The sequence below is a fragment of the Talpa occidentalis genome, unplaced genomic scaffold, assembly GCF_014898055.3.
Source record: "Talpa occidentalis isolate TD23 unplaced genomic scaffold, MPIMG_talOcc4v2.1 talOcc4.14, whole genome shotgun sequence".
Taxonomy (NCBI): domain Eukaryota; kingdom Metazoa; phylum Chordata; class Mammalia; order Eulipotyphla; family Talpidae; genus Talpa; species Talpa occidentalis.
Genome location: NW_023601433.1, coordinates 86429308 through 86452279, shown reverse-complemented (window position 1 = coordinate 86452279; position 22972 = coordinate 86429308). Strand labels below are relative to the sequence as shown.

The following is a 22972-nucleotide window of genomic DNA, read 5'->3' as shown; positions in this document are numbered from 1 at the left end:
TCTCCCCCCCGCCCCATGGCTCTAGTGAAAGCAGCCTTCCCAGGAAAGGTAATGCCAGCAAGCCCCATTTCTGCTCAGCAAGTGAATCTGTTTGGAAATTGCAAATACTTTCCCTTCCTCTCACCCTTTTCCCTCCCATTGGATTTTTCCCCTCCCATTGCCTTTTTTTTTTTTTTTTTTCCAGGAGAAGAAACAAATTTTAAGACACTTCCACCCACCCTCCTTTTTTCATTTTTCAAGTCCTTGAGACCTGGGAGTTTTAGAGGCACTGAGACTCTTTGGTTCTGATCTCCTAAGGTCCTTCGTTCGAGATGCCTTGGGCCGCTGAAGGGGCCCTGACAGGTGCCACTCCGGTGCGTTAGGACGGCAGCCCTGGAGGCCGGCTGTCGGGCCCGGTGCCCCCACAGGGGCTGCCATGCTTTCTGATGGCCCTGCCTGTGGTTTTGGACGGATGTCGGTGAACAGCTCAGTTTGGTGAGGCTCCGAATTTGTCCACAAATAATGTTGAGCGGTCAATCGTGTGTTTAATGTCCCCAGGCATGTGGCTGAGACCTTTTGAAGGCGAAGGGTGGAAGGCGACAACCCGTTTGTAAGTCAATTCTTTGCCAATTTTGTTTCCTGAGGTGCTCTCTTGGAAAAAAAAAAAGAAAATTCAAAACAAGCCAACCGACCTGAATTCCTTCATCAGCCTTTGTTTTCACCCAGCTGGTTTCCCTTGGGTTCAGCAACAGCGAGGGGAGACATCGTTTTCCTCTCCCAAAATGAAGTACCCCCAAATTTTTTTCCCCTCTCATCTAGAAACACTCTCAAGTGTCAGGTGCCCAGCAATGCAGAGCACCTAAGACAATACCCCAAAATTTGAAAAGTCAGAACTCCACTTGAGTTTTTCTGATTGAGTCCAAAGTCAGGAGATGTCAGTAGGGGCCGGGGCAGGGGCCTCCTGTGCTTGGCCTTCTCTTAGGTGTGGGCCATTTGTTTAAAAACTCATTGGCCTCGCTCTAGAGTGGGGGTGGGGCTGAGACCCCCAAACCTGACCCCTCAGGAGGTCGGGTTCTGCTTCAAACTGAACAGCCCCTCTCCTTTTTAAAATCCAGAGGGCACTATCTAGTGACTGAAAAAGGTGAATTCCATCTCAGCCCAAATTGGGGTTCTCGTGAAAGTAGCTGGAGCCAAGGAAACCGCTAGATGATGACCCCACCCCATGCATCCCCCAAGGAGCTCAAAAGCATGCGGCAGCCAGGCTCCCATCCCCAAGCATCCCATCCACCAGAGGCAGGGAGACCAGCTAGAGGAGTGATGCCCCCAAAGTGCAGAAGGGTCTCAATGCTGGAAACCAAGTCAGCAGGGCCTGGGCAGAGGGGGAGCCAGGAGCCGTACTCTGAGGACAGAGTTGGGGCCTTTTCCATCGGGCATTTGGAGAGAGGCAGGAAAACAGTACTTGGGGTGGTGGTAGCACCTCGCTCTCCTTGCATTAGCCTTGGTCCTGATGTCGATGCAGCTGTATCAGCAAAAGTGGGAGAGTGTGCTTGTTCATCTTCTGGCTTCCTGAGTTCCTGGGGGATCAGAGAGGTGACAAGTGGCCTCTGATCCCTGCAGAGGTCCCTTGAGGCAGATGCGCCATGGCAGGAGGGCAGGGTTGCAGGCTGGGTGTGAGTGTGGACATGCCAAACCCACGTGGAGCCGCTGCAGGAGGGGCCCAGTGGTGGGAGATGCTTCTCCCTTTCTTCTTCCTCCCTTTCCCACTCGGTGCAATTTCCGGAAGGCTCGTCCTTGTAGGGTCCTCACAGATATCTCCTTCTTACACTGTCCTCTGTGTAGACCCCGGCTGCCACCCAGGGGACCCTCCTTGGGCCCCTGCCTTCTGACAGTTCTGATGCACGAAGTTCTCTACATCTGAACTAGCTCCCCTCCAAGCAGTGGCCCACAGGGGATCTACATCTGGACTCCCGCCCCAGACCTGGCTGCGTGTCCGCCAGTGTCAGAGTGGCCCCTGGTCTCATCAGGAACTGCTGTTGGAGGGAATCCGCTGAGCATGCATGTGGTTAACGGGGAGGAACTGGAGGCGGCCCCTCTGAAGCCCCGCCCCCGGGGAGGACAGGCCACGCCCCTGTGTACTCACTGGGGGCCTGGTGTGGCCTCCCTCCCCGAGGCCAGGAGAGGCCAGGAGAGGCCGGGCAGGCTTGTCTGGAAATGGCTGAGGTGTGGGGCTTGATTTTTGATCTCCAGGGGGCAGGACGGGGTAGCAGATTCTGTGCAGGACTGTTTGAGCCACACAGTGAAGCGAGGCTCAGGGCGACTGGTGTCCCCAGGTACCTACATGTCTGTCAGCAGGGCAGGGGACAGCTCTTTCTTCCGCCTCTCACAGAAGCAGCCAGCAGACCCCCAGCGGGCCCAGATCAGGGAGCTTTCCACCCCCCCTGCCTCCTCACTCGTGCATGCTGCTGGTATCTTGGCCTCTCCTGCCTCCGCTGCAGCCCACCACCCGTCTTCCCCTTGCATCCTTTGTGTTCTGAGATGATGGAGTTAATTCCCACCCCGGGATACCCCCACCTCCCCTGCAAGTCTCCTTCCTTACCCCTTGGCCCTCCAGAAACTGACCCCCGGGTTTTTGCTTCCAGGTGCAGCCCAAATTCCGTTACCCCTTCTACTATGAGATGTGCTGGTATGTCTTGGAGCGGTACGTGTACTGTGTGACCCAGCGGTCCTACCTCACTCAGGAATACCAGAGAGAGTCGATGCTTATTGGTGAGTGAAGCGTGGGCGACTGACCACCTCCCGGGAGCAGCTGGGCCGGGATCGCTGTTTTTCAAGCGGGGTCTTGGAGAGTCTTGAGTTCCAGAAGTCTTTGGAACCGGAGTGTCAGGCAGAAGCCGAGCCATCTTGTCAGAGGGTGACACCCTTGTCAGCTTCCCACGTGGAACAGGAAATCGTGAATCAGTGGGCACAGTGGTGGCTGCTTGTGGGTGACTGTGCAGATGTGGGGAGGGGCCGGTCCGGCTCGGCGTCTGTAATAGGCTCCCCCGGCACCGCCTCCTGCGTGGCACCAGCTGACAGCCCCTTCTCCAGTCACTCTGGGGGCAGGTGGTTGTCTGCATGGGAGCAGGCCCCTGAGAAACAGCCAGTCCCCCAAATCCCAGACCAGCTGTGAGCAGCGGGAGGGGTGGCCAGGGCTGGAGACGCGGGCTTGGCAGGGCTTGGCAGGGCGGTGGGTGGCTCTGACAGAGGCAGGGAGAGCTCACAGCTGCAGCTGCGCCTGCCCACCGCCAGCATTTAAAGGGACATCATCCTTGAATCTTGACTCACAGTCACCCCCGAAGTTGCTGTCACTGATCGGCGGCCCCGAAAGCAGCGATTGTAGAAAGGAAGCGCCTCGTTCCCCTCCTCTTCTGAGCTGCCGCTGCTGAGGGCTTTCCCTGGTGCCTCCTTAGCGGGTAGAAATGTGCCCTCGGCTGTCCCTTTGGGATCTGTGTGATCTCTTGTGATCTCCAGCTTTAGAATTTCCACCCCCCAAACTTCCTCTTTCTTTTCTTGACTCCCTCAGTGATTTTTGGATGGGGCATAGGTGGGGAAAAATGTCTCTGCCGGGTTGTTGCTGGAAAGTGTGCCTTTGCCTCTGGGGAAATTCAGGTCTGTCTGGGAGCGTTCTTATGCTGAGTCTCAGATGATGTGCTATTTGGGGGCCAAAAATACCCCAGCCCTCCCCTCTGCTCCCCTGAAGCGGCCAGCCTGGTCGGAGACGGGAGAGGACTGAAGCAGCTCAGTAACCCCCGAGACCGCGGTGCCGTCGCGCGTCCGTGGGGACCTGAAGCTGGATCTGGGGCAGTTTGAGGCCTGGGACTCGAAGGTCCTCCCCTTACCTGAATCTTTAGGGCAGATCCTAAAGATCTGGATCTGCGGGCCACTTTTTCCCTTAAATTTTCTTGCTTCTGTTTTCTCCCTGCTCCTCTATAATCTATTTGCCAAAAGAGGGGTACCGGGGAGCCCCCCTTTTATCGAATGCTAGTTGCATGCCGGGAACCGTGCTCTGTGGCATTTCATGCAGCCCGGCAGCCTTCAGAGCACATCGTCTTCACTTCAGTGCTTTCAAACAGCATCCCTGGCCTGCAGGTCGGGAGCTGCGGCTCACGCGTACCGTGCGCGGCTCGCTGGTGTTCAGGATTCCCAGGGAGAGTCAGTCTTTTCCTAAATTGACCGTCACCGTGATCCGTCTTTAGTACAGTTTCTGCGCCCCTGAAAGAAAACTGCTCCCTTGTTGGCCTCTGACCTTACCCTCTCCCCCGGCCCAGGCCACCGCAAGTCTCTTTCCTGTCTCGAGAGTCCCCTGTTCTAGACACTTGCTGCAAATGGGATCCTGGAAAACACGTCCTTTTGCTTTATTTTAGTATATTGAAAGGTAAACGCCAGGTGTGCTGGCGACGAAGCAGGCTGCCCGGGCGTTGAGGCTGTGGCTGGCGGGCCCCGCCTCTCCGGGAGCCGAGGCGGGCAGAGGCTTCGGGGTGGCAAAGGGGCTCTGTCTCCAGGGAGGGAGCCTTGACGAGTGCAGGTTCCCGGAGCCCCGGCAGGAAGTCGGGTGTTCATGTCAGTCTTTCCTGTGACCCCCCCACCCCCTGCCCCCCATAGATGCCCCGAGAAAGCCCAGCATAGACGGCTTCTCTTCTGATTCCTGGCTGGAGATGGAGGAGGAGTCTTGTGAGCAGCAGCCCCCAGAGGAGGAGGAGAAGGAGGAGGAGGAGGGCGCGGAGGCAGACAGAGGCCCCAGGACGCCCGCCGACCGCTCTGCCTCGCCCGCCAGCGCCGCCGAGGACCAGGAGGCCCCCGGGAAGGAGCCCAAAACGCCTGCCTTGCGGCTCCTCAAAAGGACTTTGTCTACCGAGTCAGAGGAGAGCGTGAAGTCCACGGCCATGCCCGTCGACTACCCCAGGACGCCCACCGGCTCGCCCGCCACCGAGGTCTCTGCCAGATGGACTCACCTCACCGAGTTTGAGCTGAAGGGCCTGAAGGCGCTGGTGGAGAAGCTGGAGTCCCTTCCGGAGAACAAGAAGTGTGTGCCCGAGGGCATCGAGGACCCCCAGGCGCTCCTGGAGGGTGTGAAGGTGGGCAGGCGCCGCCAGGGTCTGCAGGGCTTTCCTTCGAAGTGCAGGCTCCCTGGGCCGACTGGGGTGACCGTGCGGACTGGGGCGTCGTCCAGGCCTGGAGAGGGGCTTCCCGTGCCAGCAAGGCCGCAGTGTCCAGCAGAGGCCGCGGTCGAGAACTGCAGGGAGAGCTCTTGGGGGAAAGGGGTGGTGCAGTTGCCGCCGAGCTCTTTCTTAGCACTTGCTGCAGACGCGGGCCTTTCTGGGGAGGTGTGCTGGGCGCACCGGGTGTTTGTCACAGGCCTGGGGCGCCACACTGGCCCCGCAGGCTGTGGGGGAGGATCCCTCCTTGTCTCTTCCCGCTTCTTGTGGCTGTCCCCACCCTTGTTATTCCTTGGCTTACGCGTGTGTCGCTCTAACCTCAGCCCCATTTTGTCAAGACTGCCTTCTCTTCTTAGAAGGACACCAGACGGCGAGTCGGGATGCCCTAATGCAGTGTGACTTCATGTGGACATTCTAAGATTTGTGATGTATGTGACTTTTAAGGGACCCTTTGGTCAATCAGGATATCACCTCTGCCCTCTCAGAATGACAACCGTTAGTTGGTGGACAGAGTAGGTCCCAGGAAGATGGAAGTGGCCCTGCACCCTGTCCCCGCCTGGAAGAATCTGCTCCCAGCCGGGACTCCGGGAGACAGCGGTGGAGCCACGGAGGGTGGGGGCTATTTGGAGGCAGTTCTAGTCCTCACGCGGACTGTAAACGACCTGAGAATCACTGGGTGCTACGCGCTTGTGAAGGGTGGGCCGAGGCCACCCAGGTTGGAGGTGGGAGGATCTTTGCCAGAGATCCTTTTGCAAGGAGCATGTGTGGCAGCTGGGGTGGAAATGCCAGGTAGTATGGACTTCCCTCCTTATTGCCGGGATTACGGGGTCACGAGAAATAATGGAGCCATGGGGAATTATGGGGAGACGTGGGGCCTGAATCCATCGTTAACTAACTGACCTCGTTGAGAGCAGTCCGCGGAGCAGGGAGGCCCAGCATGACCGCTGTGTGGGTCACTAGTTAGGTCAGAAGGGGGCAGTCCAGCAGGAAGGGCCCTTTAGGAGACACCTGCTCTGGCCTTCTCGCCTACTCGAGGGTTTGCCAGGTGCGTCCTGGGCTGGTACAGGCACCGGGCTTCCTTCTCTCGGCTCCCAAGAGCCCCAGGGAGTGTATAAATTCTGGCAGGGCTGAGGGAAGCTGGCAGGAAGAGTCCCTTCAGCGTAATTTATGGAAATAAATCTACCATGTAGAAGAATCTCTTCTCAGTGGAGAGCGGCGCATACGAGTGAAAATACTTCCCCGTGGGGCAGCTCGGGGTGCCCCCTGGTGGCCACGTTTGGAGACTAACTTCCCGCAGGAGGAGACCCTGTGCCCAAGGGCGTTTGGAAAGTCTCTTTATTACGTTTTAATTATTAGTTATTCATGTATTCATGAATACATGTAGTTATTCATGCATTCATTAATAATTCTTACGTCTCCAGGAATAGTTTTTTGTAGCCATACATCCTTTTAAAAAGGCCTCACTTCAATGCTTGTGAGTTAGACTCCAACTGATACTAAAATGATAAAAAAATTTCCAGACACTTCAGAAGGCAACACAAGGAAAGCCAAGGGGAGGGGGCATTATTCTCAGTTGTATGCGGAGCATCATTTATAAACCAGTGGTCCAGCACCCAAACCAGCCCATAGAGATCTGGCTCACAGTGATTTTTTTTTTTAAAGAAATCATCTTAAACATTTATTTGTTTATTTATTTATATTTTATTTTATTTATTTTTAAAGATTTATTTATTTATTTTTTTGTGCAAGCACTGGGTACAGTCAGAAGCGTGGGAGGGTGAGACAATTCACCGAGCCAGAGCAGGGAGCAGAGCAAGCAGAAGGACCGAGGTACACTGCTGAGGGGAGCAGCGGGCGGCAGGAGAGGTCTGTGCGCCATGTGGGACCCTCCTCAGGTGGCCGGGGAGCAGCCGGGGATCGAACCGGCACTGCAGAGGCTGCGGGCAGCTTCGCAACCCAGGGCTCAACCGCTGAGCCACCGGGGAGGCCCCTGAGCCACCGGGGCGGCCCCTTAAACATTTAACATTTAAAATTCAGCATTTGAAATTCGAGAGATTTTAGATAAAACTCTGAATCTTTGATTTCTTCTGAAAAATCAGAAATCCAGTGGAGTTTTCATTCCTCAGGAGGTTAGCAGATTGGAGTAGCATTTGCCTTCCTTAATCAGGACCTGTGGCTTCCAGTTTGCCATAGTCCTCACCACTCTCTATTGCCCTAATCCATTTACATCTTTCTCTTTACTTGCCTGGCTCCTGGAGTCATTGAATTGGTCTCCCCCTACCCGAGAGTTGAGATTGGGGTAAGGGGACAGAAAGTCCTGTGGGAGTGATGCGCCCAGAGCCCCAAACATACATACACACACAAACACACATACATACTTGTGTGTGTGTGTGTGTGTGTGTGGAGAGAGAGAGAGAGAGAGGTCAAACATGGGGCATTTTCCTGGAAAGACTTTTTTTACTGTTTGGGGCGGGCAAGGAAACATTATCTTTAGCAAAAACAAGCCCTTTCAATTTGAGGAGAGCATCCCTGGATCAAGTTAAGAAAAATCACTAACCATTTGAGATAATCACTCGGCAAATTGCTTTCCGTTTCCCGCCTGCTGTTCTACTTTACAGATTTCAGGTCCAGCTTGCAACTGGATTCCCAGTCTCCAGCCCCCGCCACTTTGTCTTCTCTTGAGCTCTTTACTCCACTTGTTTGACTTCTTGTCCCTGGGCTGTTACTTCACCCTAGATGCAAACGATCTTGCCACCACCAAGATTCCGTTCAACAACTTGAAAGCTCAGGTCAAGTTTCTTTACATTTCAAAAATCTGGCTGCAGGGCCGGCACGTACCTAATGGTCCAGTTATGGAATGGTGAGCAGTGTTCAATGGAAAGATAAAACACAAGTAAAATGAAATGTGGACTGAATACCCATGTTAAAAAAATAGGGGCGGGGGAAGCCCTGGTGTATTGTGGAAGAGAGTGTGGAATTCACATGGATTATTAAGAGACTCTAAATGCCAAAACGAAATGTGAGGGGTATGCAAGTCCCCACAGGGGCTCTTCTGTGATAGAGGGAAAGTCTGGGAAATGTGTTAGTGGCCACATTAGTTCTGTCTCATTTGCAAGGAATTGCCGAGGATGCCTCACTTGTGTTTGTTGACTGACTAGTGAATACAGAACCCAGATGTCGCCGGGTGTCAGTTCTCGGTGTTGACATATAGATCAGCTCTGGCGGCTACTAGAATGGTTTCCTGAGGCTTGACTCATATGAACCGGGTCACTGGCAGCTTCCAACACCTGCCAGCTGTGTGACTTTGGGCAAATACCTAACCTCTCTGAATTTTAGTTTCCGCTTTGTGGAACTGGGGATAATAAACCCTAGCACACAGATACGGTTATTTTAATGTCCAGAGGAAGCACTTCACAGGCGCTCCTAAGGATGGCAGTAAAGTCACATCCATGAGCTTCATAGCATGAGGTTAAGGTGAACGAGAGGTCCCCACTCCCTTCCCATCGCACAGATAATCAGTTGCAGAATGTAAACCCGGTCTTCTGTCTCTAGATCTGGAATTCTCCCTGGCACAAGAGAATTGTTTATGGAGCTAGCACGTCCCAAGCTGTGCTTTCTAGGACCTCTGAAATCAATTCTCAGGAAGGGATTTCGTGGCCCCACTCCCCCTTCGCCTTTTAAAAATTGCTAAAATAGAACACCTGCACCATTTGAAGTGACATTGCACCAGCCACCACTACTGTCCTCCTCCAGCACTCTTTCATCCTGCGGAACTGTAGTCTGTCCCCATTCAAAAACCCCTATCCCCCAGCTTCTGGCCCTACTGTCTGCTTTCTGTCTGTGTAAATTTGAGTCCTCTAGAGACTGCAGCTAAGTGGAAGCACACTGCTGTCCTTTCGTCATGGGTTTATTTCTCTCAGCATCGTGGTTCATGGAGTAACTTAACCAGTAGTAGGTGCTGGCCCTCCCTCCAGATTCTGGAAGTGTAAAGAAAACTTGACCTGAAGATCTTTCCTTTTGAAGGCTGAATACTATTCCACTGCATGGATAAACCCCCCTTACTCAGATGAAATGATACTGCGGTTAAGGAACACAGGTTTGGGGATGGAGGGGCCGCCACCCTGCATTGAGTGGTCTCCCTGAGCCCTGCTTCTCATCTGTGCTGTGGACACGAAGCTAGTCCACTTCAGAGGTGCGTGAGGGGGCTGGATAAGAGTGGATATGAGATACTTAATATGTTGCCCACCCCATGGCAAGCACCCCAAACATGCATTCGTTCAACTAAACGGGAGGTGCCTGCCCTCCTGAGGTTTACACTCGCACCTTTCCTAGCCCTTCCCACCCTCCCTGACGGGTGGGCCCAGGTGGGAGAGGCCAGTGGGCATGATCCACCCTGGGGTGCCAGGATTCCGGAGTACATGGTCTGCAGTGCATTGAAGAGCAGTAATTGATAGACTGATAAAAAGCTGGTGTGTTTTGTATCCTCCTGGAGCAATGCAGTTCTAAACCAGGTCAGTGCTGATGACCCCCCTCACTCCCACAGATCACCCCGCTGCTCCCTGTGAAGTCCATGCCTGACCTCACTCCTCACCTCATTGTTCTTGCTTTATTTCTTTTTAAATAGGCTGCCTGTGTAACAGAGACATTGACAGTATAAGAATTGTTTTTGCCTTGTTGTGGCTGTTACTGATGCTTGATGGACATTAAAAAAATGATGTTTTAGAAGAGTTTTTCTATTTACAGATAAATATTGCAGATAGTGCAGAGTTCCCCTGTACATCCCTGCCTTCAGCCTCTCTTTGTAATAACGTCTTACCCTAGTGTGGTACGTTTGTTACAATGAATATTCGAATATTTTTTAAAAATTTAAGTACAATGTTAGCGTTACATTTTTATTTCTCCATAAATGCACATGCTTCACTCACCCTCCACCGACCCTCCTGTGCCAGGGCCCTGCCCCCGCCCTTCCCCGGCCCCTCCTCCCTCTCATCTGTTCTCTCTGTAACCAATAAATTTTCCACTAAGTCTAAGAATTGTTTGCTAAGCTTTGCCAGTCTGTTTTTAGGTTACTTTTATTCCACAGATAAGTGAAACCATCCAATATTTGTTTTATTACCTTCTGACTTATTTCACTTAACCTAAATTCACTTAACCCTGAAGTCCATCCATTTTGTCCAAGAAGGCACTGTTTGATCTTTTTTCATAGCTGTATAGTATTCTACAGAATATATATTCCCTGATTTCTTTATCCAGTCGTCTGTTGATGGGCCCTTAGGTTGGGTCCAGGACTTGGCAGTTGTGTTCAGTGCTGCTATGAACATAGGCGTCCCTAAGTCTTTTCGTATTAGCGTTTACATATTCTTTGGGTTGATACCTAGCAGAGGTATTGCTGGATTCATGACCTAATCGTGCTAGTGTTATTTTTTTTTTAAGATTTATTTATTTATGCATATAAGAGCTGAGGTACAGGCTAGAGGTGCGGGGTTGAGAGGATTTACCAGAGACTGAGTGGGGAACAGAACAGGCAGACTGACTGAAATACACTGCTGAGGGGAGCAGCGGGTGAGTCAGGAGAGGTCTGCTGCGCCATGTGGGTAGCTCCCTGGCTGGGGATCGAACTTGTGCTGCACTGGCTGCAGATTGCTTCATAGATTGTGTCTTAACCCCTTGTGTCTTAACCAGAGAGGCCCCAGTGCTAGTGTTATTAACTAAGGCCTGTAGTTGATTCGCATTTCCTGTTTTTGCCAACATCCTCTGTCTACTCCGGGATCCCACTGTGAACCCACATGGCCTTCCATTGTCATCTTCCCTTTGACTGCTTGCTGCTGTGACAGTTTCTCAGATTTTTCCTTGCTTTGTTTGTCTTGACAGATTTGAGGAACACCATTCAGGCATTTTGTAGAAAGTCCCTCTTTAGGGATCTGTGGCTTAATTATTTTTTTAAGTTCTGTGCTGTTCCATTAGTCATTTTTCTGGGCTGGGATATAGCAGTGAACTGAAACACTTTAGAAAGCATTTATAAATCATTGACTCCAGACTGGGAGAAAAAGCTGCAGGTGCTGGAGTTGAGATTTGAACTTGGGGGGGCTCTAGAACCTGCACTATTGACCACACTGGTGTGTGTGCCAACTCTGGTGAGTGAGGAGGGAGTTCTCATGCCATGTGAGGTAGCGGCCACATTTTGAAAAATCAGGCAAGCAAGTAGGTGGTGATCAGAAAAGTGGGACAATAAGAATCAATTAGAAGTGAATTGGATTCATCTTGTTGAAGTCGGTTTGGGGAAGTGACTTAAAATCTTCTTTACTTTCATTTATCTTCTGAGTCCCCCTGACCTTCTGTTAAGTGCCACTGGGAGACTTCCTCTGTTCTCATGTCCCTGTAGGAGTGTTTTTGTACAATCCAGATATTAATAGTCAAGATCAGAATAGAACAGGAGCAGGTTTGTGCCCAAAACACTTGTTTTATGGCACTCTGTGGATGCAGCTAAAGTACCCCAGTTTTGGGCGGGAAGTCTGTTGCTAGCTAGAGAAGGGGGCTCGGGACTCTGCCCTCCTGGACTGAGGCTGCACCCAGGTCCTCTGAGTCTGTCTGAGCATGGTCATCTCACCTATGAACTAGGGAAAATCAGAGGTGTGGCCTTTTACATCCAGATGAGGTTCTCAAGTCACCTGCACGCAAGGCCAAGATCTGGTAGAGTCAGAGCTACCCAGGAAAGCTCCAGACCACCCAGGAGGGTTTGAGCACAGAGGTGTGAGGCCCTCTCTGTGCTGGGCCGCTGGTCCTCACAGCCCATTTTCAGGCAGGATCTGGCCAGGTGACTCTGTCCTGGGTCAAAGCAGGTTCTACTTGCTGCAGGAAACACGGGCATGTGTTCACATGGCAGGATCAGGGTGCCCGCGGCGAGGTGACTGGGGGAACCCTGCTGAGGGTCACAGGCGTGGGGGTTTGATGGCTTCCATGAACACTTGGCTGATTTGAGTCCCCTGGAGCTTCTTAGTGCCGCTGCCCAGGGTGGCAGCTGGCGGGTCCAGGTGCTGGTTAGGAGTGTGGCGAGCGCCCACGGCTCTGTGGATGGGAGCATGGTCCGTGAGCGGTACAGTCTCAGGGTGTCCTTTGATTTTTGGAGAGGGTGATGCTGAGTGTTCCTGGGAACCTGGGAGACCCTGGCGATGGGTTTATTGCGTGTGGGGGTGGCAGTGGGGTGAGGGGCAGGCACACACTATGTTTTACTGGGTTAGGTCTGGCCTCCAGCCCCCTCGAGGAGCCTCCCCTCTACCCAGAGCTAATAGGGCTCCTCTGTTTCCCACAGAACGTCCTGAAGGAGCACGCAGATGACGACCCCAATCTGGCCATCACTGGGGTTCCTGTAGTCACTTGGCCAAAGAAGACTCCAAAGGTAGGACGGGGAGATGGTCTCACTGCGTTTCCCCTCTTGTGAGAGGTGTGTCTGCAGCCTTCAGCTGGGGACCCCTGAAGATGAATGGCTTTGGTGATTTGCAAGTTTTAGGTTTTTGACAAGGGACTGTTGTCCTCAGCAGTGAAACTGCAGGCAGTGCCCCCTGGTGGTCACTCAGAATATTGGGGAAGACCATCCTCCAGCCAGAACTAAGAGAAAAACACTTCTTTTGTTTATTTTAAACAAAGAGAAAAGGAGAAAGAAAACCAAACAACGGGGAAAGGACACCTCACCTTTCCCTGCCAGTAGTGAATTTCCTTTCTCTCCTCCCCTTTCTGTATTTTTTCCTTCTCTTTTTTCTGCAGCTGCTTCTCAGGGGCTGTCTTTCCTCTTTTGAAAGTAACCTTTTTTTGCTCTTTGTAAAGTGACTGATGCTCACCAGAAAAATGTGTAAGCCAGCGGAAAAGGGCAAAGCCCCTGGGGAGAGTGAAGTCACATCACTGAGAACTACCCCCTGAGCAGGTGCTCGGGGGACCTCTGCCCCCTTGTATTTAGACTCCAGCAGCTTGTGGGGTGGACAGAGGTTGTGATTCGCTTTACAGAAGAGGATCTGGGCTTACAAAGGCACAGTCGCTTGTTAGGGCTCTTGTCAGGGCCAAGGATGTGAAAGGTCATCACTTTGACAGCAGAGACCAGACTGCCCAGCATTGCCCACCATCCAGAGAAAGCCAGTGTTCCTAGGGTGCGCCCTTCCCTCATCTTGGTCAGGGAGGACATGTGTGGACCTCCCACCATCCATCATCATCCAGTTCACACTCTGATTTATCACACTTGGATTTTCCATGTTCTCGGGCCAGGGATGGAAGCTCCAGAACTTTCCTTTCCTTCTTTGTAAAGAGGGGTTATCCTCGTTGTCCCTGGTTGCCGTGAGGGCTGACCAGCTCCGTGGTTCTTAGGACAAGGACTCCTCGTGGTGCTCTCTTAAGTGTTCGTTGTGAATGAAGCAGCCTTCTTGTTGATGGGTATTACCTTTGCTAATCTCTCATTTCTAGCTGTTACACTGTGCTGTCCAAAAATGGTAACCATGAGCTCTGTGCGGCTATTGAGCCCTTGAAATAGGACTAAACCAAGTTCAGATGTTCTGCCAGTGTAAAAATACACAATGACTTATTGCCCAAAAGGGGAAAAAGTCAAATATCTCATTATTTTTTATATTGGTTGCATGTTGAAATTATTGTCTCCAATTTAAAAAGGATACCATGTTAAATTTGAATTTCATATAAACTACAAATGTTGTAGTTTAAGTATATCCTAAAATGGAATCGGGCTATATTTATGCTAAGCAAGATGCCCTGTATTGTTCACCTGAAATATAATTGGATGTGTACTATATTTTTATTTGCTAAACCTGGCAATTTCAGTTGATACAGTATTTTGGATATATTGATTAAACAAAGTGGATCAGGATAATGTCATCTGTTTATGCCTTTTAAATGTGACTACAAAAATATTTAAAAGCGGGCCTCCCCGGTGGCACAGCGATTGAGCACTGGGCTGAGAAGCTGCCCGCAGCCTCTACAGTGTGGGTTTGATTCCCGGCCACCAGCGAGGGTCCCACATGGCGCGCAGACCCCAACTGCTGCGCCTGTTGCTCCCCTCAGCAGTGTCCTCCATCTGTCTGCCTGTTCTGCTCCCCACTCTGGCTCTGGTGAATTCTCTCACCCTCCCGCGCTTCTGACTATAATAAATAAAAAAAAAATAAATTAAAAGCTGTGACTCCTATTATATTGCTGTTGAACACAGCACTGTCGCAGATTATTTTCATGTTGGATTATCCCTTAGGGTATGTGCTTAAAAGGTGGAAGTGCTGGAGAAATTTGAATTCTGATTCGCATCGAAAGTTAGTGGGAACTAAGGTGCTAATCGAAATGAAAATGAATTTGCCTCCATGGCTTCTGCTTTTAGTTCCCCAATCCGTGGAAGTGTGTGGGGTTTTCGGCTTGACTTTCCCCTGCATGGGCTATAAATATAAATACCATTTATCAGACCACAGACTGTGCAGATGTAGCACCTTAAACAACCTTGCCGGCCTGGAGGCTGCGCTGAGCCTGAAGGGGAAAGCCTGGCTTCACCTCACTGCCCACTTCCCTCCCAGCTGAGGAATGGCTCCCGGGGAGGGATTTGGGTTTGTAGAACAAGGGCTTAAACAAACACTCGAGTCCTCACTATAATCTCAGGATTAATGGAGGGACCAAACGAACCTCTCTGAGGGAAATTGCTCCAGGACTACAAATGTGTCCCCTCTTCATGAGACACGCAGCCCACTCCCAAGGGGCTTAGAGGCTGAAAAAGGATTTTTTTAAAAATCAAACCTCTGTCCCTTTTCCCTGCAAAGACCTGGAAATGGGAATTGGCTTCTGGGGGAGTAGTCCCTACTCTTGATCCCCATGGAGGCTGGTCATGAGCCTGGCCTGCGCACAAGAATCAGTACTGGTCGGTGGGAGAACCTGGAGTCTGTGGGCTGGTTGGGAAGTGGTGGGAGGACACGTGAGACCCTCAGATATTGAACAGTGCTTTTGGGGGGTATTTTTTCAAAGGTGCCTTAAAATGAAGCAAATGTGTTTTGCATCACCCAGTTGCTTCTTAAAGTGTACAAGGCATGTTTTAGTTTTTAGCATATTCAAAGCATTCAAAGACTGTGCAGCCACCAGTCTAATTTTAGAACTTTTTGGTGCCCCCTTAGAGAAGCCTCATCCTCGCTGTTTGCCCAGCCCCCAGCAACCACTTAATCTACTTCCTGTCTCTAAGGATTTGCCTGTTCTGAACATTGCACATAAATGAAATGGGACACTATGTGGTCTTTGGTGCCTGCTTTCCTCTTTTTAACCTTTATCCAAGTTGTAGCAGGTGCCAGCACTTCATTCCTTTTTATGGCCGAGTAATATTCCATTCTGCGGGTATGTGCTCACCGCTGTCACTTGGCCTGTTGCTTCCTGTTGGCTGTGGTGTAAATACTGTTACGAATCCAGGTTTTTATGTGGACTTATGATTTCATTTCTCTTGGGTAGGTACCCAAGAGTGAGCTTGACTCTTGGCATCTACATTTCTTTTTTTTTTTTTTTTAATTTTTTAAATATAATTCTTACATCATTTTTCATCTTTGTACAATGTATGCATTTTCATTATGGTTATATTCCGCATACAATTGCACCCCCCCTTATTTTGACTCAAGTCCTTCCTCTCCCCGCCACCCCCCCCCACCCCCCCGCCGTTGTGTGTCTCTGGTTTATAGTTGCTTGGTGTTTTTGTTTTTTTTTTTTTTTTTCTTTTAAAGATTTATTTATTTATTTATACAAGCACTGGGGACAGTCAGAAGCATGGGAGGGTGAGAGAATTCACCAGAGCCAGAGCGGGGAGCAGAGCAGGCAGAAGGACCGAAGTACACTGCTGAGGGGAGCAGCGGGCAGCAGGAGAGGTCTGCGCGCCATGTGGGACCCTCCTCCGGTGGCCGGGGAGCAGCCGGGGATGGAACTGGCGCTGCAGAGGCTGTGGGCAGCTTCACAACCCAGCGCTCAACCGCTGCGCCACCAGGGAGGCCCCCTATAGTTGCTTGTTGATTTTGATTTTTACTTTGTATTGATTAGTCTTTTTCCTGCTCTCTTATTTAAGTTTTCTAAATTCCTCATTGAGTGAGACCATGCATCTACATTTCTTGACCACACAGATGAAGAATCTGTGCTGAACTTCCTGAGGAAACCGACTGTTTCCACAGTGGCTGCACCATTTTCCATGCCCACTGGGAGTGTTGGAGCATTCAGTTTCTCCCTGTGTCTTTTTGGTTAGAGCCTTGCTGATGCCATCCTTTCTTTCTTTTTTTTTAAGAGTTATTTATTTATGCATACAAGAACTGAGTGTAGGCCAGAGGTGCTGGCGGTGAGAGAATTCACCAGAGACAGAGTGGGAAACAGAACAGGCAGACTGACTGAAAATCACTGCTGAGGGGAGCAGCGGGCGAGTCAGGAGAGGTCTGCTGCGCCATGTTGGGTAGCTCCCTGGCCAGCCGGGGCTGCGGATTGCTTCAAAGTGCTGTGCTTAACCCCTTGCGCCACACGGGAGGCCCGCCATCCTTTTGTTTTAATTTAGTTCCTGTTTTCTAGAATTTATTTGAAGCTGATGTTTACTTTGCCGGGGTTGCCATAACAAAGACCACAGAGAGGCGCCAGTGACAGACAGAGTCCAGTGTTGGAGGCGGGCGACCCAGATGGGGCGTCAGGGTCTGAGGTTCCCCTCCTGTGTGTGTGTGTCTGTGTCCCAGTGTCCTCTTCTTCGGAGCACTCCGTCAGACTCAATTACGGTCCACCTTTAAGATCTCACTGTGAGGAGTCACCTCCATGAAGACTTCTCCCCGGATACAGTCAAATTCTGGAGTCCTGGGCTTTAGGACTTCAAATTGTGAGTGGGGGGAGGCACGCTTTAGCCTGTAACCCTATAAATTATTCTGGAGCCACAAAAGGTATACATAATGACCAATAATCAATTACTAAAAGCAATACGTTAAAATAATAATAATAATAACAATAATAGCAGTACACTCCACACCCCCAGGGGCTCCTCGTGTGAGATTGCGCCCGATGTTAGATGCAGGTTTTAGATCTTTAATCCGCCCAGCAAGGCTGGGAGGTGGCCAGTGTATCACTGTGATGCAGTGACCCCAGAGAGGGCCGAGGTGTGTGGGGGCCACACGGCTTGTGCACAGTAAGGCTTTCGTGTCCAGATCCCTCCCTGCGTCCTGAGGAACCCACTGAGATGAGGGGGGCACCGCTGTATTTATGCATTTCCTGGCCAGTGGGGTTAAAAAGTGAACAGGAAGGGAAGAAGCAAGTAAAGGGCCGGGCGCGGGGGCCGCGGGGTCTCTGGGCTCCCAGGTTCACCGCCGCTTCCTCCCAGTTGGATGCAGTTGGGTTGAAAGATCAAGGGTGCTCCGTTGAGGCTGTCAGGACGCCAGGCAGGGAGCTGAATTCTGTCTGGGTCAGGTTACTTAACAGGTAATTAATGCTAAATGATGATTAGTAAGAAATGCTTTGATCTCCCACCTTGCCTCCTGGAGACCAGAGTCCTTTTCTGGAACTGATTAGGTGCTGTGAGGTCATTTCTGCTGTGGTGCCCTTCACATCAAAGACCCTGCTGGCTCACCCTCGTCCCCACTCACCCAACTGGCTGTTTCCACCCATGGTGATGGATTTGTTTTGACCTGTCTACACTCCGGCTGCTTCCTTTTATGACCAGGTGGCAGGATTTGGGGGCCCCGTCTATGACCTTCGAATGGGGCCGAGGAAACTGAGCTTATTTCAGAACTGTCCTCTGGCCTCCACCTTATTGTTGAGGTCACTCCAGTTGGTTCGCAGACCAGGAAACTGAGGAAGCAGGGGCCGAGCCTCAGGAGTCTCTGGGAAGGGAGGCTGTGGAGACCACTGCGCTTAGGGCCAGACAAGCAGGGGAATTTGACTTGCAGGCAGTTTTCCTGGAGTTTCTCCCAGGGGCTGGAGAGGCGTGAACAAGGCCCCTGGATGTGGGTATGGGGGGGCAGCGTCTTCCGGGGTTATGGTATTAGCTTCCTCACAGGCACCTGAAGCTCCTGCAATTTTGCTTCCCTCGCCATGCAGTTGGTCATCTGGCTGGGGAGGCTGAGAATGACGCGCGGCCTTTCTCTGAAGGGGGCCCCATAATTCAGGAGAAGGGGCCCCCACTACTTCCTGCTCATACTTGGCCCTGTCACTCCAGGAGTAATTACGCTCATTGGGGTGCAGTGGCAGGATGAGACGGGGGTGACGTAACGGCTGCCATCTTTCCTGCCCTCCTCAGGGTCCCTAAGTTTCTGGAGGGCAGTTCTGTGGGGCTCAGTTGAGAACCCATCCTCAACACTGGTGGCCTCACTTTTACCTGAGGAACTTTTTTTTTTTTTTTTTTAAGAAAATGCGTCTTCCTGGGTCCTGTCTGGAACGCTGGGATTCTGTAGGTGTGAGGTGGGGCCTGGGAACCTGCATTTTCTCAGTCCTCCCAGGTCGTTCCCTTTCAGGACTTGGGTGAGCTCTGGGGTCAGATGCACCTGGGAATGGAATCTGAGTCTGCTGCTCACAAAGCTGTGCAGTCGTGGGCGAGTATGGGCCTCTGCTTACTCATCTGTAAAAGGGTTGGTAGTGTCCTCTGCCCGTGGTGCTCTCTGTAAAATGCCTCTACCAGGGACACAGTTGGTTGTAACTTGGTTGTAAGTCCATGGCTTCAAGGCTCTTGCCTTGTATGTGGTTTATAAGATGTTGCTCTCGATAGGACGCGAGGACACAGAAGGAAGAGCAGGGGAAGGGGTCAGTGATTTAGAGACCCCGTCCAAAAACAGCCTCAGGCAAGGGCTTAGTAGGCTCTGGAAAGGGAGGCTTGGTCCTCCTGAAGGAGTCACAGCTGAGCTGAATTGGCTGCTTCCTGTCAGGGGTGGGGGGGTGTGGGGGAGGCAGCTTTAAGAAAGTGCTTCTCCCCTGTCCCTGCCTCTCCCCTTGAAGGAAGAAGTACTAGGCCCTGACCTATTGCCGTATAATGTACCCCTGAGGGTTTGAGGCAGCTGAGACTGCCGGGCCAGGCAGGAAAGAGAGGGTGTCCAGTCCTCACAGCCTCCCGGGAGGAGGTCTGCATGGAAAGAGCCACTGTCCAGGAGAGCAAAGACAAGAGAAGTAAGTGGGTGGCGGGGAGTGTGCAGAGAGGGAGGCGAGTATAAAACCGTCTGGGACCCATGCCTGGAATCCCCAGGGTTTTCCTGAGTGACCACGAAGGCGTTGGTGGAGTTTGGAGCCCGGAAGCTGCCGGGAGTTATAGCAAAACCCTGTGATAAAATGCCCCTTGAAGACAGTGTTTATTCTGGATGATGCTGAATCCAACATCAACAACAGAGAAATCCAACGGAAGGAAAACGGTCAGTGATTCAGAGACAAGGTGGGACCAGGTCTCCGGCGGTTTTATGTGGGTCCAAATTTGCTAGTGGCCAGACCATATGATTTTGTCCCTACGGGTGAGCCGATGACAAGAACCCCTTCAGAGCCCTCTCCACCCCTCCCTTGTTGGTGGAATGACCTGACGGTAGTGTGGAAGTTTCTAGTATCTCAGGACATGTGTGATCTAGGCAGGACAGGACAGTAGTTTGGCCAACTGGCTTTTTAAGAGTCCTGGCCATCTGCCCATGTCGTCTCCTCGTCTTGCCTCTGAGTGTGTCTGTGTCCAAATTCTGCCTTCGTAGGACACCTGTACTATTGAAATGGGGCCACCCTGATGCCCTCATTCTCAGCCAACTCTGTGAAGTCCCTGTGTCTAAAGACAGTTGCACTCTCTAGGGAGTACATGAAGATAGGGGGCAGGACGTTGTAGAATCTTGGGGTGGACACAGTCCAGCTTATAAACTTGTAATCAAACCTTCCGAGACTCTTGGTCATCTTTAAAATCGCCTCCCAAATCCTTCACTTGGTCTTGAGCGCCCATATCTGCTGGGGGCTCAGGCCTCATGATTTCCTCCTTGCTACGATGCAGGCCAGTGACTCCGTATTTTCCACTTGAAGCAGATCCTCGAATAACATTGTTTAGTTAAAAAGTTGAGTCGAAAATAAATTGACTCCCGGGGGACTGCTGTGTGAGCTGGCTCTCCCCAGCGCCCTGGGTTTTCCCTGGAGCCTCTGCTTCCCTCCCACGTCCCAAAGATGTGCACGTGTGGAGTTTGCTGGCATGGCTCAGTGGACCGGGCAGTGATGGAGGGCTGCCCTGTCCAGGGTGGGTGCCCTGGCCACACATGACCCTGGGCTGGAATGAATGGGTTGTTAAGTAACGAGTGAAGACTTGTTCTTGTGTAATGTGAGACCATTTTGAGTCCTTCTCTAGAATAAATTAGGTGTTCTTGTGATCAGAAATATGTCAAAGCAACTTAAATTCTTGTTATCATTGGGCTTATGGTCAAGTTGGGTTTGTTGTATGTTTTTTTTTTTTAAAGATTTATTTATTTATGCATACAAGAACTGGGGTATAGGCCAGAGGTGTGGGAGGTGAGAGGATTCACCAGAGACAGAGTGGGGAGCAGAACAGGCAGACTGGCTGAAATCCACTGCTGAGGAGAGCAGCGGGCGAGTCAGGAGAGGTCTGCTGCTCCATGTGGGCATCCCCCTGGCCGGAGATTGAAATCGTGCTGCAGTGGCTGTGAATAGGTTCTAGGTTGCGTCTTAACCCCTTGCGCCACCAGGGAGGCCCAGCCAAATGGTGTTTTGCTTAAACTCAGTTTCCAAGAACTGGCCCACAGCACTGAGGACTAGAGTCCTTGTCGCCCTTGGTCTTGCTCATAGGATTCCACTTCCGGGAATGCCTTTCCGAGTTCCCCTCCCACCTGACTTCTTCACCCAGAATCTTCCTGGGATCGTTGCAGGTTGTCTGTCTTTTGCATGGAAGGCCAGGGGTCTCCAGCCTTTTCTGCATTTCTGGTAACCTCCCGCTCCCCTCCCTGCCCCTGGGCCCAAGGAAGTCATGGCTCATCACTGTCGCTAGGTTTGGGGTGCGTTATCATGCCTTGTTGGCTCCCCTAACCTTTCTTATGCCCCAGAAATAGAACTCCCCTCTATGACTTGGTTCCAGGGTACGTTTCCCACCAAGTTCCTGATGGAGAACCCCCAGATTCTCTTCCTACTCGATGCCCACATTCTACTATGCCTTTTGTTGCTTTTCTGTCCTAAGCCTCCACTGGCTTCTTGAGACTGGAGTTCATCTTACTAACTTTCTCCTTATCTATTTTGTGTCCTGTCCTGCAATGTGACTCCCAGGTGGCTGGGGCACAGGAAATATTTGTTGCGAATGAACTTGCTTGCATGATTTTCCCAGAGCTTCTGAAAGATGACATGGTATTCAATCAGTTTCTGTCTTTGCTCTTTTTCGCCGGCTGACTAAATACCTCTGAGTCCTCTCTGTCGTGAGAGTAAGATTGTCTCCTTACTTGGTTGTCCCAAACCCAGCCACCTGTTGAAAGAACACTGAACAGGTGAGTACTGAGAAGGGCTCCTTGCTACTCCCTGGACCCTCAAGTTTAGTCTTTCACCCCTTGGACTCTATTCTCTCTCCTGGAATTTTTCAACCATCATCGGAAAGAAAGGCCACTCTGCCGGAGCTTCAAGACAGCATTCAATGGAAATAACCTGTAATTAAAATCTGCAGTCTGCAATTTCTCAGTCTGATAACCTGCTAGCTGTCCATATTAATAAGGCCAAAGACAAATTCTTGGAAAGCAGTTGAGAGTGAAGGCGCCTGTGTTTGGTGGGTAGCCAGGTGGGAAGCATCAGCAATTGCCGATCGTGACCCACGCTTTATTTCTAGAACAATGGTCGTTCCTTCCACATTTCTTTTTGCAAAATGTCATCATATGTTTGCCATTTTAAAGGGGGGGGTACTTGATTACTGATAGGGGTGTGCATTGTCATGTTCTTTTTCTTCTTATAATTTGGTGTTATTGGAAAGATGAGCGTGTGTCTAACTTAACTGCTGCCAGCTAATCCAGTCTCTAAATTTGGGGGAAAAGTAAAGAGGGCGTGATGAGGTGATTACAGGTGAAATGTTTGCTCTGTTGTATTTTGTTTTGTGTTACAGAGGTGAGAAGGGCAAGTGTATTTGTGTCATTATACACAGAGAGAGTGGGTGGGAAGTGACAAGTATAGTAAAACCCCCTCTAACCACTGACCTTCCCCATCAGCGAATGCAAGTGACTAGACGCACTTTGAAGGAGTTCAGGAATGATCTCACTTATGAAAATGACTTTTAAAATATTACTTTCTCTCTTTCAAGTTTATGGGACAAGGTGGTGGGAGGGGGTTGGATGCGGTCCCTTGTGGGGGAAGACGGATGGTTTGGGTGTCTCCCCGCCACCACCACTGCTTCCCCCACTGTTTGACTGATTCTTCTGGGGGAATTATTTCTGTTAGAATTTTTTATTTTATCATGGTTTTAAATTGTGTGGAAGTGTCCAGAATGTAAAATGGACGGTTTCAACCCATTTTAGCTGTAGGATTCAGTGGTAATCAGGACCTTCATGTTGTTGTCAGTCACCATCCATCTCCAAAACATTTTCGTGGTTTGAAACTGAAACTCTGCCTCTCTTAAAACACTGACTCACTACTCCCCCTTCTCCCAACCCCTGACGGCCCCCCTTCTACTTTCTGTCTTTATGAATTAGAGAATCATACAGTAGTTGACCTTTTGGGACTGGCTTGTTCACTAATTTGTCCTCAAGTTTCATCCATGTTGTAGCATGGGGCAGAATTTCTTTTTCAAAGCTGTATAGTACTCCCGTTCATGTATGACCACGTTCTGTTTAGCCATTCAGTGGACACACAGG

General features: G+C 50.9%; 1 protein-coding gene across 15 annotated transcripts in view; it reads left to right on the top strand.

Moving 5' to 3' along the window:
* The window catches only part of KDM2B (lysine demethylase 2B), a 108084-nt gene that overhangs the window by 50088 nt on the left and 35024 nt on the right, over positions 1–22972 (top strand). For all 15 annotated transcript variants that reach the window (XR_008551891.1, XR_008551889.1, XM_054695366.1 and 12 more), the window contains 3 exons: positions 2619–2745; positions 4621–5093; positions 12484–12570. Coding sequence is in view for 13 of the 15 variants with exons in the window: in XM_054695366.1 (XP_054551341.1) it covers positions 2619–2745; positions 4621–5093; positions 12484–12570 (687 nt within the window). In the remaining 2 variants the exon portion in view is untranslated. The remainder of the gene's footprint in view (positions 1–2618; positions 2746–4620; positions 5094–12483; positions 12571–22972) is intronic.